At 42.9% G+C, this 17187-nt stretch overlaps 1 protein-coding gene across 4 annotated transcripts in view; it reads left to right on the top strand.

The window, feature by feature from the left end:
- NALCN (sodium leak channel, non-selective) overlaps positions 1 to 17187 on the top strand; it is a 930735-nt gene that overhangs the window by 148904 nt on the left and 764644 nt on the right. For all 4 annotated transcript variants that reach the window (XM_077297076.1, XM_077297075.1, XM_077297074.1 and 1 more), the window contains one exon: positions 8844 to 8972. In XM_077297076.1, the coding sequence (XP_077153191.1) occupies positions 8844 to 8972 (129 nt within the window). The remainder of the gene's footprint in view (positions 1 to 8843; positions 8973 to 17187) is intronic.

The following is a 17187-nucleotide window of genomic DNA, read 5'->3' as shown; positions in this document are numbered from 1 at the left end:
AATGGCAGAGCGAGATTGCGAGCAAGCACCTTAAACACACTGAGTTACATATCACTCAATGTGAACGGTGCGCAAAGTAACTAGCCCTGTTACTCCACAGAGCGGTACTGTACCAAAGGGCTTTTAAAGCTGAGCTCTGTTACTCCACAGAGCTGTACTGTACAAGGGAGCACTTAGAGCTATACCCTGTTAGATGACACAGGAGTAGAGCAACAATGACACTAGTTGGGGGCTCTGTAATAACCCCCCAGAGATGTCTAGGCTGGTGATTGTGCTTGCTCTGAAACTCAGCTGTGCTAACCGCACACACGACTGGAGTCAGATCCTAAGCCAAGCGGGAGTTCCCACCCTACACTGCCTGCCTATACACTCAATCGCTGTGCTAGAAGCAGCACATGTGCACACAGAGTGATAGCGTACCACTCACTCACACATAACACAAATGATCTTAGCGCGCTGACACGCGTTCCAGGAAACCTTTTAAACCTTTCCTGTTCAAGTCCAGTCAGACAGGACCTTGCTCGTGGACCAATCCGGAACTGCCACGTCACCCGAGCAGCTGACGACTGACCACCAATGAGAGGTCGCCACCTCACGAGCTTGCTCTGTAGGGTGATTTTTGGGGTTAGCCTCTGGAACGCCTGCTCGCCACTGCCTATTGCTAGTTACTATGGCTTTGGCTGGAGAGCCTACAGTAACCAAGTGAACGAGTCTGGGCAAGACGCTGAGACCAATATCTTTAGTTGAGCAGCTCCCACTGTGGCCGAATCAGAATGGGAGACCGCAGAGGCAGACAAGGCTTGGGATCTACCCCATACAGTGGGAAAATCCCGGCGCCTAACACACATTTCCATATACTAACAGATCTGCCCCATTTAACTTTTGGGTCTCCAAATTGGACACATGGCCTGAGCTTGCCCTTTATGCCTTTGAGGTGCTGGCCTGCCCTGCAACAAGTGTCATGTCAGAACGTGGATTTAGCATGGCATCCACCTGTCCACATCCAACACTGGGAACCTTAAATTCCTTAAAATGAATTAGGCATGGATCCCACAGGACTTGGCTATACCTTTGGATGACTAGACAGCTGTAACAGCCTCACCCAACCAGTGTTCAACTTTAGTTGCCTTTGGTTTCTTTTATGTGCCTCCTCCCCAAATACAAAAAATTGTGTTGGCTATCTCCTTCACCTCTTCCACCTACACCACCCGGTCCACCTTCTCCAGTTGGATCTCCATCCCCTGAGTAGAGACTATGGGTAAGATTTGCATTACAATGTTGAAAGTGGCACATACTGTGTGATCATTAATTTTTTTTCTCTACCTGTAATCCTTCACATTGGCCTCTGAGTTACTGCTACTTAGTTTGAGCCATGTTTTTACATTCTCATTGTTGAGGCTTAAATGTTGGAGACATTTTGTGAATTTGTACTAGAATCTGGTAGGGATTATATAAAGCATGGGCACTTTGTATGAATTGCTGCTATCTCTATTGGTCTTCCCATCCACTTAACTACTGTGGGTCTGTTTGCTTTGCACCTTTGTTCCATAATATCCATTTTGTCATTGTGTTATTTTTTATACATTTCTGTGCTATGATTTAAATTGCTTGTCTAAATAAAATCTGTTACTTTTTATCTGGGAGTTTTTTGTTGTTCTCTTTTTTTCTTTGGTGTTTCTGATGTATATGAGAGTGTCCTATAGTACCTTGGCCCTCTGCACCACTTGGTATAGGGTCTGATTTATGATACTCTATTTTCTGTTCCACGGATTTTGTTTATAGGAGACTAACACCTACCTAGTATGTTTTCCTCAGATCCATTTTTAGTACACATAGTACTGTAGCATACATTTTTGAACATTTGGGGTATCATGCCCCATGCTCTATGGCTGAAATTTTGTGTAATCTTATGTGGGGGTAGTGTTCCCCATGCTCTGAGGCTGAAATATTTGATCTTCTGTGCTGGAATTGTGCGCCATGCTCTGTGGGTTAAATTTTTAATAATCTTATGTGGGGGTATTATTCCCCAAGCTCTGTGGGTGAAATTTGAATTGGCTTCTGAGACAGTATTGTGCCCCATGGTCTGGGGATGAAGTTTGTGTACTTCTTCTGTGGGGACGCTCTCCCCCATGCTCTGTGGGTGAAATTTTTAACTTTACTGGTGGTAGCAAGCCTCAGTCTCCGTTGGGGCACTGTTAACATTTTTATGTTATTCATTGAATTTCTATTTTACCATTGCTTCCAAACTCCTTGAGCAGCACGTCACGCCGAACTTTCCTCCCACCTGTCATCTAACTTGCTCTTCGGCAATCTACAATCTGGCTTCTGTCCCAACCATTTCACTGAAACTGCCCTGCTATGCTTGGATACAACACTGTGAATGACCTTCACCTTGCTTCTGTAGCAATGACCTTTTGTGGCTTAAGCTACTTTCACACTTCCGTCCTATGGCGTACGTCGCAATGCGTTTTTTTTTAGAAAAAACGCATCCTGCAATGTTGGCCGCAGGATGCGTTTTTTCTCCATAGACTTGCATTAGCGGCGCATTGCGATGTATGGCCACACGTCGCATCCGTCGTGCAACGGATGCGTCATGTTTTGGCGGCCGCGACGCACAAAAAAAGTTCAATGTAACTTTTTTTGTCTGTCGGTTCCACCCCCTCCTCCCCGCTCATCTCATTGGGCAGCGGATGCTTTGTAAGACTGCATCCGCTGCCCACGTTGTGATAAATTTAGCACAACGTCCGTCGGGCCGACGGTTTGCGACGGCCCCGTACCGACAGAAGTGTGAAAGTAGCCTTACCCTCCTTGTGGAGTGTGTCAATGACTGCCTTCTGGACATCCGACAAGTCAGCAGTCTTCCCCATGAATGTGGAGCCTACTGAAACAGACTAAGGGACCTTTTTAAACACTTAAGGCCCCGTCTCACTAAGCGATTTACCAACGATCACGACCAGCGATACGACCTGGCCGTGATCGTTGGTAAGTCGCTGTGTGGTCGCTGGGGAGCTGTCACACAGACCGCTCTCCAGCGACCAACGATCAGGGGAACGACTTCGGCATCGTTGAAACTGTCTTCAACGATGCCGAAGTCCCCCTGCAGCACCCGGGTAACCAGGGTAAACATCGGGTTACTAAGCGCAGGGCCGCGCTTAGTAACCCGATGTTTACCCTGGTTACCAAAAAAACAAACAGTACATACTCGCCTTTCGGTGTCCAGGTCCCTTGGCGTCTGCTTCCTGCTCTGACTGAGATCCGGCCGTACAGTGAGAGCAGAGCGCAGCGGTGACGTCACTGCTGTGCTCTCACTTCTCGCTGTACGGCGGCTCAGTCAGAGCAGGAAGCAGACGGCAAGGGACCTGGACACCGAAAGGCGAGTATGTACTGTTTGTTTTTTTTGGTAACCAGGGTAAACATCGGGTTACTAAGCGCGGCCCTGCGCTTAGTAACCCGATGTTTACCCTGGTTACCAGTGAAGACATCGCTGGATCGGTGTCACACACACCGATTCAGCGATGTCAGCGGGGCCTCAACGACCAAAAAAAGGTCCAGGCCATTCCGACACGACCAGCGATCTCGCAGCAGGGGCCTGATCGCTGGTACGTGTCACACATAGCGAGATCGCTATGGAGGTCGCTGTTGCGTCACAAAACTTGTGACTCAGCAGCGATATCGCTAGCGATCTCGCTATGTGAGACGGGGCCTTTAGGAAGCTTTTGCAGGTGTTATTTGTTAATTATTCTAATTTACTGAGATAATGACTTTTGGGTTTTAATTGGCTGTAAGCCAAAATCATCAACATTAACAGAAACAAACACTTGAAATAGATTACTTTGTTTGTGATGACTCTATATAATATACAAGGTTCACTTTTTGTATTGAAGAATTTAAATAAATTAACTTTTTGTTGATATTCTAATTTTGTGAGAAGCACCTGTAGGTTTAAGTGTTTGTCTTATGATTAGCCGGGCTGGCAAGACATAATGTAAAGCCGGGAAATCAAACACCGTGTTGGGGAATATGAGGAAATTAACACAGCTCCTGTCCACGGCCAGAGATCACGGACCTGGACCATGGAACAGGGTTGCGAGAAGCGATACCTTCATATCTGTTGAGTGATCCCTTCATATCTGTTGTGTGGCCAAGAATTTGCAAAGCAATAAAAACATCATGAAAATTATGGGACTGATGTATCAAACAGTTGGCTACAGAAATCTGTAATAAAAACTATTTGAAAAGTGGACAGGTTGGAATTGACCAAATATTTAGCAACTACTGTCATTCTTACCCAAGTTTCTGCAACTTTTTGAAAAGTTGGTGGAGATTAGTTGGATGGTGCATGGGCAAGTGATGCTCAACAAATCTATTATAATTTAGGCCACAAAAGTGGCCTAAATTCCAAAAGAAAATTGTACTCTAATCCCTGACTGAAGTATATTTCTGATGTCGGCACACAACAGCTGAAAAATGAGAAAAATAAGTTTAGATTTGTATGCTGTTAATGATTTTGGTTCATTTTACACCAGCACACCTAGGGTTAAGACTGGCATTTAAAATGTCAGTCATAATGAGTCTGCTTGTGATGTTTTTTTTACAACCACCAGAAAAGCCACAAAAACTGTGTCTGCGAGGATAGCTTAAAACTTTCTTCTTTACGTTTAGTAATGCACAAGTGTAATTACAATTTAGAATAATCTGAGTTTTGATATGGCTATGATTGGAAAATTTAATTTTTTTTATAATGTTTAATTTCAAATTATTTAGTGTATAATTTACCTATTACAAACATTTTTGACATAAGAATAAACATGTCACCTGTCAGATTGCTTATTTCAATTTCCCCAAATTATCAGAGGTTCTGAGTTTTAATTTCCTGATTTGCATTTTCTTAATTAAAATGTAATTTTGATTAAAAATGTCTCAGTTGATTGCCAAACTGTCTGGAACAATCCAGTCTTAAAACACCTAAATGTCTGTATTTGCTGCTACTTAACACATTTTTTTCTAGACATAAATTACAATATTTAATATTTTAACATTATTACAAAATAGCAATTTTGATATTGCATTTTAAAGCTTTCAAAAAACATTGAGCTTGTAAGAATAGTACATTTTAGAAAATTAAATATATTTATGCATGCATGAAATCTCAGTAACTGACTATTTATTACTATAGCCATAGATTTAATTATTGACTCAAAGGGTTCTCCAAGAATTGAAAAAAAAAAAACAACAACAAATAACTAAAGGATACATCATTATCAACATATACTTAAATACTGCTAGCTTGCAAATCACAATAATTTTGACAAAGGAGTTAAACACTTTTTAAATAAAATGGCCGCCGTGTTGTTACACTGACAGAAACTTGTCTTAGAATGTTAAGAACATCCATGTGAGAGTGTGCAGTTAGAAGCTCCATTGTTGTGGCTAAGAGATGCATATACCAGGTACTATAATTAAGGAAGACAATTTGGTCACCATGTGAAAAGGCAATTCTGCACCCCTGAGATCTCCAGCATCAGATGAGGAACAAAGGGTGGATAGTAGTGTGAGAAGCCTCTTCATACCACAGTTATTCTAGATTCTCCAGTATTAGATCACAGATACATGGTGAACAGCAATGTGAGCAGCATCTTCTTACTTCAGCACTTCTAGTTTCTCCAGTGTTAGATCAGTAAAACAGGGTGGACAGCAGTGTAAATGGCCTCCTCTTAGCTTCAACACTTATAGTATCTCTGGTATCAGATCAGAAAGATGGGATGGACAGCAGTGATAATGGCCTCCTCTTTGCTGCACCACTCTTGGAATCACCTTTATTAGATGAGAAGATGTTTCATGATTCATTATAAGATTTGTGGCAGTTCTGATTCTGCTGAAATTTAAATGATGGTTTTTCCTTTTGGTCTAGCAAGAGCTAATGTCTGTCTCTTGCTAGCTGTTCTTTTAGGTTGGCCAGCTAATGTTAGTTGGTAACCACTCCCACCCTAAATAATCACATGACCCTTCAACTGATCGTTGGTAATAGAGTTACTTCTTTGCAGACCAGTTAAAGTTTGGACCTCTCCTGTTTTTGTGGTGTTGCTGCTGTAGGAGTGCAATTTCCTGATGCTGTTTTCTCTGCTGCTTTGGAGCTCAGCAGCAGAGCCTGATCCTGAGCATTTCTCCTGTGTTTGTCACTTCCTCTTTGTTTTACCATCTGCAGTGGTGAGGCTAGCGTCCTTGCTGGCCAGTGCACTAGTCAGGGTATATTGAAGTGACAATCGGGGACTAGGCACGAGAAGGCAACGGGGAACAGGATCAGCATAGCGCTTAAGGGGAGCTTAGGGATAGGAACAGGTTGGTGTCAGGAGTTGTCCCATCCCTCGCTCTCTACTGTTAGGGCCTTCCTCTCCCTTTTCCATCCCATCATATTTGTTTGCTGTGTCGTGTTGTGACTTACTCGTGTCTGAGCGTGACAACATGGTGGACAGCAGTGTGAAAAGACTCTCCTTACCTCTGCACTCCTAAAATCTTCAGTATTGGATCAGAAAGGCAAGGTGGACAGCAGTGTGAGAAGCCTTTTTTACCTCCGAAACCCATGGCATCTCTAATATTGGATCAGCAACAAAGAGAAAAACCCAAACTAAGTCCAATGATAGAATAAAATCAAAATTGTATTTAACAAATACCAAAATAATAAAAAGGAAGGAAAAAATAGGTGGGGACAATACCAGAACTAGAGGGGCACACCGAAGGGACTGAGAAAACTGCAGAGTATTGAGTAACATAGAATAGACAAATACATGAATACATAGAATAAGGAACTAATTAATTAACTAGAATTAATCAACCACAGGAATTATTAAATATGCTGCCATTCCAGGAAAAGTGCAATAAAAGTGCGTACAAAAGGTGGCATAGGTAAGGTAATACTATTAAAGTGCAAATGCATACTGTGGAGAGGGAAGGAGAAAAACCAGCACAATCGCTGGATGATATAATACCAAGTGATAATATATGTATAAATGTATGCTGCCCAAATATAGTCTCCAAATAAGACCCTCCAAAAAAATGGTTACCTTAAAGCACACTGCAGAGTCCCCAGGATGTGCCTGACCCCGACGCGCGTTTCGGCGTCTGCGTTCGTCAGAAAGAAAGGATGGACAGCAGTGTGAGCAGCCTGTTCTTATCTCAGCAACCTCTCAGGTCTCCAGTATTAGATCATATAGACAAGGCGAACTTCACTGTGAGCAGCCTCTTTTTACCTTCGCACTTCTGGTATGCCCAGTTTTACATCAGAATATCCACTGGTTACATAGCTTCCTACTGCGCATGCTCACAGTCACCTTTCCTAACATTCTAGGCCATATAAATTCTATAGTGGTTACAGCCGTAGACAAAACAATTGTGACTTGTTAATTGAAAATATTTAGGAGTTTATTTATAATGACATTTACTTTAGTTGCTTTTTTTCTACTCTTTAGAATCCCTTTAATAGCTGTGTTCACTTTTGTAATTGTTGTTTATTGCTTCAGTGTCTATGTATGAAAACAATTAAACATTTTTCTTATGCAGACTTATATGACTATTAGTCATTAGTGGTATAGCAATTGGGATAGCGCTGTAGCAACAGCACCATAGGCTTCAAATTTCTCCATGATTGATTTTGGGGGTAGTCATAAAGAATGAAGAAGTAAGGCAAGTTGTGAGGTCAAATTTAAAGCTATTCTGCCATATTAAAATGGTGCATTATATCATACTTACCAACAGTATCAAAGAATCATGCATAATGCATCACAATGGGCAGTTAATCAGTGAACTGCAATTTTACTTTATACAGACGATTATTTATCAACCATGTAATAAAATCCCTCTTGTATTCTGCAACTCAACTAAAGGCAGAGTACATAGCTGCTTCTTAAGGGTTAGTCTGCCAAAAGCAGGACATAGCTGTTTGCAAAGGATTAGGGTACTGTCACACAGTGGCACTTTGGTCGCTACAACGGCACGATCCGTGACGTTCCAGCGATATAGTTACGATATCGCTGTGTCTGACACGCTACTGCGATCAGGGACCCCGCTGAGAATCGTACGTCGTAGCAGATCGTTTGAAACTTTATTTCGTCGTCAAGTGTCCCGCTGTGGCGGCATGATCGCAGCATGTAACAAAGGTGTGCACGATATTCCCAATGTCCCGCATGACTTCTACATCGCAACTACGTCATGAAATTATCGCTCCAGCGCCGTGCATTGCAAAGTGTGACCGCAGTCTACGACGCTGGAGCGATAATCATACGACGCTGCAACGTCACGAATCGTGCCGTCGGAGCGATCAAAGTGCCACTGTGTGACGGTACCCTTAGTCTGTGTATCTTACAACATACTGTATAGAACAAGCAGTAGCTAAGCTGTGCATAAGAGACTGCTGTAAGGTTTCCTTGCTACTTGTATCTTCCTTCTCTGCTGCTCCATATTACACAAAATTTTTTTCGTATATTACTTATTATTATTACTTGCATAACTTTATCCCGCATGAAGTAAGATAACAGCACAGATCACACTCACAGCACCAATTTTCCATCTCTGAAGGAGAAAGTCAGTGAGAAGCTCAACTTGAACTGACTTCTATATCTCCGTCTTAAAGGGCCAATGCTTTTATCACAAACAAAAGGACATTTTTTCATTCTACTAAAAAAAATATGTAAGAGAGGTTTAGACTTGTAGATTTGCTGTTGTTTTACTTCATGAGGTGAATATGTCCTTAGTCTATACTGTAGAAAGTGGTGCATTATTGTAGTACATTGTTGTTATACATTTTCATGTTTTCCATGCAATTAATTTAAACATGTTTTTCTTTATAGACGCTCAGGAGAGCAAATATGGAGTGTCTCCATTTTTCTACTATTTTTCCTGCTCCTCTATGGAATTCTTGGTGTTCAGATGTTTGGGACTTTTACGTATCATTGTGTGACAAATGATACACAACCAGGGTAAGTGAGCAGTTTGATGCCTATGACGGGCTATCCTAGTAAAAACAAGTATTAAAATGTTTGTAACATATCTCTAAAAAGCCACACAGTTGGTGATCTGCAAATTGGCACTCTACCAGAGTCTAACATTGATTGTCAATAACCCGTTAGTGTCATCCGCCGTCGATGTTAAACCATTGATCACTCCACTTGTTTGTGAAGGGCTCAGGAGCTCAACTAAGCCCACACCATCTGAAATTCTTTAATGGCAGAAATATATTCCCTTACAAGTCGCTTTCAATTATTTGTATGAAGGTATTGCTGTTATAAAGAAAATGATGTTCTCTTATGAAACCCAACCTCAGTCTATGACTGAGCTTCACATGAAGACTAAGATGGCTGCTATGGGACCTTCAGTGGGCCCTCGGATGCCATGACAACCCATCTACACCCCTTGATTGTGTGACAGCGGTCTGATGAGAGTTGGTGTTCACACATCAGCAATCACATCATTTAAAGGCCGTTGTCAGTAATTGAACTTTTAAATTGCTAAACAGGGAATGGAGTAAGCACTCTGGTAGCCAATGCAATTATTGTTTACTAGACGGTAGCCCAATTCTAACGCATCGGGTATTCTAGAATATGTGTGTAGTTTATTTATGAAGATTTTAGAATAATACATTGAATACACAGGATTCGGCCGGCCGCGACTAATTAGCGAAGCGTGGTTCAAATCCCGTGCCAATTCGCAGCCGGACTGCGCCTGTCGCTGATTGTTCGCGGCTGGCCATGTAGTATATAACAGGCAATGTAGTATATTGCACAGCCACGTAGTATATTGCACAGCCACATAGTTTATAGAACAGCCACATAGTATATAGCACAGCCCACGGAGTATATAGCACAGCCACGTAGTATACAGTTATATGAAAAAGTTTGGACACCCCTATGAATCTTAAGCTTAATGTTTTTTAAAAATTGTTTTTTTTGCAACAGCTATTTCAGTTTCATATATCTAATAACTGTTGGACACAGTAATGTTTCTGCCTTGAAATGAGGTTTATTGTACTAACAGAAAATGTGCAATCTGCATTCAAACAAAATTTGACAGGTGCATAAGTATGGGCACCCTTATCATTTTCTTGTTTTAAATACTCCTACCTACTTTTTACTGACTTACTAAAGCACTTTTTTTGGTTTTGTAACCTCATTGAGCTTTGAACTTCATAGCCAGGTGTATGCAATCATGAGAAAAGCTACTTAAAGTGGCCACTTGCAAGTTGTTCTCCTGTTTGAATCTCCTCTGAAGAGCGGCATCATGGGCTCCTCAAAACAACTGTCAAATGATCTGAAAACAAAGATTATTCAACATAGTTGTTCAGGGGAAGGATACAAAAAGCTGTCTAAGAGATTTAACCTGTCAGTTTCCACTGTGAGGAACATAGTAAGGAAAAGGAAGAACACAGGTACAGTTCTTGTTAAGGCCAGAAGTGGCAGGCCAAGAAAAACATCAGAAAGGCAGAGAAGAAGAATGGTGAGATCAGTCAAGGACAATCCTCAGACCACCTCCAGAGAGCTGCAGCATCAACTTGCTGCAGATGGTGTCACTGTGCATCGGTCAACTATACAATGCACTTTGCACAAGGAGAAGCTGTATGGGAGAGTGATGCAAAAGAAGCCGTTTCTGCAAGCACGCCACAAACAGAGTCGGCTGATGTATGCAAAAGCACATTTGGAGAAGCCAATTTATTTTTGGAAGAAGGTCCTGTGGACTGCTGAAACCAAGATTGAGTTGTTTGGTCATACAAAAAGGCGTTATGCATGGCGGCAAAAAAACACAGCATTCCAAGAAAAACACTTGCTACCCACAGTAAACTTTGGTGGAGGTTCCATCATGCTTTGGGGCTGTGTGGCCAATGCCGGCACTGGGAATCTTGTTAAAGTTGAGGGACGCATGGATTCCTCTCAGTATCAGCAGATTCTTGACAATAATGTTCATGAATTAGTGACAAAGTTGAAGTTACGCAGGGCATGGATCTTTCAGCAAGACAATGATCCAAAACACCGCTCCAAATCTACTCAGGCATTCATGCAGAGGAACAATTACACTGTTCTGGAATGGCCACCCCAGTCCCCAGACCTGAATATCATTGAACATCTGTGGGATCATTTGAAGAGGGCTGTCCATGCTCGGCGACCATCAAACTTAACTGAACTGGAATTGTTTTGTAAAGAGGAATGGTCAAAAATACCTTCATCCAGGATCCAGGAACTCATTAAAAGCTACAGGAAGCAACTAGAGGCTGTTATTTTTGCAAAAGGAGGATCTACTAAATATTAATGTCACTTTTCTGGTGAGGTGCCCATACTTATGCACCTGTCAAATTTTGTTTGAATGCAGATTGCACATTTTCTCTTAGTACAATAAACCTCATATCAAGGCAGAAACATTACTGTGTCCAACAGTTATTAGATATATGAAACTAAAATAGCTGTTGCAAAAAAAACAATTTTTATAAAACATTAAGCTTAAGATTAATAGGGGTGCCCAAACTTTTTCATATAACTGTATAACACAGCCCACGGAGTATATAGCACAGCCACGTAGTATATAGCACAGCCCACGGAGTGTATAACAGCCCACATAGCATATAACACAGCCACGTAGTTTATAACAGCCCACGTAGCATATAACACAGCTCACGTAGTATATAACAGCCCACGCACGCAGTATATAACACAGCCCACGTAGAGTATAACACAACCCAGGTAGTGTATAACACAGCCCACGTAGTGTATAACACAGCCCACGTAGTGTATAACAGGCCACGTAGTGTATAACACAGCCCATGTAGTGTATAACACAGGCCCCATAGTGTATAGCACAGGCCACGTAGTATATTGCACAGGCCATGTAGTATATTGCACAGCCCACGTAGTATATTGCACAGCCCACGTAGTACATTGAACAGCCCACGTAGTACATTGCACAGCCCACGTAGTATATTGCACAGCCCACATAGTATATAGCAGCCCACGTAGTATATAGCAGCCCACGTATTATATTGCACAGCCCACGTATTATATTGCACAGCCCACGTAGTATATAGCACAGCCCACGTAGTACATTGCACAGCCCACGTAGTATATAGCACAGCCCACGCAGTACATTGGACAGCCCACGTAGTATATTGCACAGCCCACGTAGTATATAGCACAGCCCACGTAGTATATAGCACAGCCCACATGGTACATTGCACAGCCCATGTAGTATATTGCACAGCCCACGTAGCATATAGCAGCCCACGTATTATATTGCCCAGCCCACGTATTATATTGCACAGCCCACGCAGTACATTGCACAGCCCACGTATTATATTGCACAGCCCACGTAGTATATAGCACAGCCCACGCAGTATATAGCAATGTGGGCACCATATCCCTGTTAAAAAAAAAGAATTAAAATAAGAAATAGTGATATATTCACCTTCCGTTGGCCCCGGATGCAGGCGAAGCGGTTACCGACGCTCCTCGCGCGCTCCGGTCCCAAGAGTGCATTGCCGTCTCACGAGATGATGGCGTAGCGGTCTCGTGAGACTGCTACGTCATCATCTCGCGAGACCGCAATGCATGGAGCCATCGCCGGAGGCCTGTTCCTGGTCCGGGGGCCGACGGACGGCGAGTATATATAACATTTTTTTTATTTTTTTAATTCTTTTTAACATTAGATCTTTTAACTATTGATGCCGCATAGGCAGCATCAATAGTTAAAAGTTGGTCACACAGGGTTAATAGCAGCGGTAACGGAGAGCGTTACACCGCGGCATAACGCGGTCCGTTAATGCTGCCCTTAACCTTGTGTGAGCGCTGACTGGAGGGCATTATGGAGCGGGCACTGACTGCGGGGAGGAAGGAGCGGCCATTTTGCCGCCGGACTGTGCCCGTCACTGATTGGTCGTGGCCGTTTTGCCGCGACCAGTCAGCAACTTGGATTTCCATGACAGACAGAGGCCGCGGCCAATGAATATCCGTGACAGACAGAAAGACGGAAGTGACCCTTAGACAATTATATAGTAGATGTAGCCAGTTTGCCTCTTTAACCAAAGTCAGCAGATGTGCCGTCGTCTGAAAGCGGTTAAAAGTGAAACAAATATTCTTCATGCATTACACCAGTCAAAGACAGTGCTCATCAGGAAATTTCATCTAAAAGTCCTTTATTCCTCAATAGAGTAATGGCAACAGCAATGTTTCGATCTATATGGTCTTTTTCATATAGGTCAAAAAGTTGCTGTTGTCAGAACTCTAAGGCCGGCGTCACACTGGCGAGTTTTACGGACGTAAGAGCGCAGAAACTACGTCCGTAAAACTCGCATAACATACGGCACAATTATTCTTAATGGGGCTGCTCCTATCAGCCGTATATTACGGATCCGTAATATACGGCTTTCTACGGCCGTACAAAATCGCAGCATGCTGCGTTTGTCAGCGTATTGCGCAAAAAAATCGCCAATGAAAGTCTATGGGGGCGAGAAAAATACGGATTCCACACGGACCAGCAGTGTGACTTGCGAGAAATACGCAGCGGTGTTAGTGAAAAGTCGGTAATTCAATTGCCGGCTTTTCATTTCTCCTGCACAAACCCGACAGGATATGAGACATGGTTTACATACAGTAAACCATCTCATATCCCCATTTTTTTTGCATATTCCACACTACTAATGTTAGTAGTGTGTACATGCAAAATTTCAGCGCTGTAGCTGCTAAAATAAAGGGTTAAATGGCGGAAAAAATTGGCGTGGGCTCCCGCGCAATTTTCTCCGCCAGAATGGTAAAGCCAGTGACGGAGGGCAGATATTAATAGCCAGGAGAGGGTCCATGGTTATTGGCCCCCCCCCCTGGCTAAAAACATCTGCCCCCAGCCACCCCAGAAAAGGCACATCTGGAAGATGCGCCTATTCTGGCACTTGGCCACTCTCTTCCCACTCCCTGTAGCGGTGGGCTATGGGGTAATGAAGGGTTAATCCACCTTGCTATTGTAAGGTGACATTAAAGGAAAGGTGCCGCATTTTATTTTTTGTATTAAAAATAATTGTTTATATAAACAATTATTTTTCATACAAACTTCCTTTTTTTAACTTTAACATTTTTTTTATTATTAATTTTTTTTTAAGCCACTGGGCGCCGCCATTTTGCTTTGCAGGAGTGTAAGTGAAGCTGCACGTCACTTACACTCTGCATTTACGGCAGCCCAGGGCATAGAGATCTGCGGTCGGCTCCCGACACTATACCTAGCATTATAAGCTGCTTTCTGCTGTCTGGCCACGCCCCCTGAGCCGTCCTGCACAGCAGAGGCAGGAGATCAGCGCCATCTTCCTGGAGCTCACACTGCAGCTGTGAGCTCCAGCTACCAGGATAATCGCAGGAGCCCTGCAGCTATAGGAGGAGGAGGAGAAGACCAAGGACGGGAGGGAGAAGAAAGGACTCAGCAGGGAGCCGTAAGTATCAGTGGGGAGGGGGAGAGGGAATCTATTCCTATCCCTTGTGGTGCTGACTCTGAGCAGTGTATCTCCTCCCATGTGTGTTACTGTCTGCTGAGCTGTGTATCTAATCCTCTCCTGTGTGATACTGACTGAGCTGTGTATCTAATCCTCTCCTGTGTGATACTGTCTGAGCTGTGTATCTAATCCTCTCCTGTGTGATCCTGACTGAGCTGTGTATCTAATCCTCTCCTGTGTGATACTGACTGAGCTGTGTATCTAATCCTCTCCTGTGTGATACTGTCTGCTGAGCCGTGTATCTAATCCTCTCCTGTGTGATACTGTCTGAGCTGTGTATCTAATCCTCTCCTGTGTGATAGTCTGCTGAGCCATGTATCTAATCCTATCCTGTGTGATACTGACTGCTGAGCCATGTATCTAATCCTTTCCTGTGTGATACTGTCTGCTGAGCCATGCATCTGATCCTATCCTGTGTGATACTGTGCTGAGCCTTGTATCTAATCCTACCCTGTGTGATACTGTGCTGAGCCGTGTATCTAATCCTCTACTGTGGGATACTGTGTGCTGAGCCATGTATCTAATCCTATCCTGTGTGATACTGACTGAGCTGTGTATCTAATCCTCTCCTGTGTGATGCCGTCTGCTGAGCCATGTATCTAATCCTATCCTATGTGATACTGTGCTGAGCCTTGTATCTAATCCTATCCTGTATGATACTGTCTGAGCTGTGTATCTAATCCTCTCCTGTGTGATACTGTCTGAGCTGTATATCTAATCCTCTCCTGTGTGATAGTCTGCTGAGCCATGTATCTAATCCTATCCTGTGTGATACTGACTGCTGAGCCATGTGTCTAATCCTTTCCTGTGTGATACTGTGCTGAGCTGTGTACCTAATCCTCTCCTGTGTGATACTGTCTGCTGAGCCATGCATCTAATCCTATCCTGTGTGATACTGTCTGCTGAGCCGTGTATCTAATCCTCTCCTGTGTGATACTGTCTGAGCTGTGTATCTAATCCTCTCCTGTGTGATAGTCTGCTGAGCCATGTATCTAATCCTATCCTGTGCGATACTGACTGCTGAGCCATGTATCTAATCCTTTCCTGTGTGATACTGTCTGCTGAGCCATGCATCTAATCCTATCCTGTGTGATACTGTGCTGAGCCTTGTATCTAATCCTACCCTGTGTGATACTGTGCTGAGCCGTGTATCTAATCCTCTACTGTGGGATACTGTGTGCTGAGCCATGTATCTAATCCTATCCTGTGTGATACTGACTGAGCTGTGTATCTAATCCTCTCCTGTGTGATGCCGTCTGCTGAGCCATGTATCTAATCCTATCCTATGTGATACTGTGCTGAGCCTTGTATCTAATCCTATCCTGTATGATACTGACTGAGCTGTGTATCTAATCCTCTCCTATGCAGTCCTCTCCCCCGTTATGTGTGATCTATATGGCGGCGTTCTGTGAGAAGTATATGGCGGTACTATGTGATGTATATGGTGGTATTATGTGTGATCTATATGGCGATATGTGGGAACACTGGTGGTATTATGTGTGCTCTATATGGCGGTATTATGTGTGCTCTATATGGCGGTATTATGTGTGCTCTATATGGCAGTATTATGTGTGCTCTATATGGCGGTATTATGTGTGCTCTATATGGCAGTATTATGTGTGCTCTATATGGCGGTATTATGTGTGCTCTATATGGCAGTATTATGTGTGCTCTATATGGCAGTATTATGTGAGATCTATATGGCGTCGTTATGTGAGAAGTATATGGCGGTACTATGTGATGTATATGGCGGTATTATGTTTGATATATATGGCGGTATTATGTGTGATCTATATGGCGGTATTATGTGAGATCTATATGGCGGTATGCTCTATATGGCTGTATTATGTGTGCTCTATATGGCGGTATTATGTGTGCTCTATATGGCGGTATTATGTGTGCTCTATATGGCAGTATTATGTGAGATCTATATGGCGGTATGCTCTATATGGCGGTGGTATGTGTGCTCTATATGGCGGTATTATGTGTGCTCTATATGGCAGTATTATGTGAGATCTATATGGCGTCGTTATGTGAGAAGTATATGGCGGTACTATGTGATGTATATGGCGGTATTATGTTTGATATATATGGCGGTATTATGTTTGATATATATGGCGGTATTATGTGTGATCTATATGGCGGTATTATGTGAGATCTATATGGCGGTATGCTCTATATGGCTGTATTATGTGTGATCTATATGGCTGTATTATGTGTGCTCTATATGGCGGTATTATGTGAGATCTATATGGCGGTATGCTCTATATGGCGGTATTATGTGTGCTCTATATGGCGGTATTATGTGTGCTCTATATGGCAGTATTATGTGTGCTCTATATGGCAGTATTATGTGTGCTCTATGTGGCAGTATTATGTGTGCTCTATATGGCAGTATTATGTGAGATCTATATGGCGTCGTTATGTGAAAAGTATATGGCGGTATTATGTTTGATATATATGGCGGTATTATGTGTGATCTATATGGCGGTATGCTCTATATGGCTGTATTATGTGTGCTCTATATGGCGGTATTATGTGTGCTCTATATGGCAGTATTGTGTGCTCTATATGGCAGTATTATGTCAGATCTATATGGCGTCGTTATGTGAGAAGTATATGGCGGTACTATGTGATGTATATGGCGGTATTATGTTTGATATATATGGTGGTATTATGTG

The sequence above is a fragment of the Ranitomeya variabilis genome, chromosome 3 (assembly GCF_051348905.1).
Source record: "Ranitomeya variabilis isolate aRanVar5 chromosome 3, aRanVar5.hap1, whole genome shotgun sequence".
Lineage (NCBI taxonomy): Eukaryota > Metazoa > Chordata > Amphibia > Anura > Dendrobatidae > Ranitomeya > Ranitomeya variabilis.
Note: the sequence above shows the minus strand (reverse complement) of the source record. Positions and strands in the feature narration are given on the sequence as shown.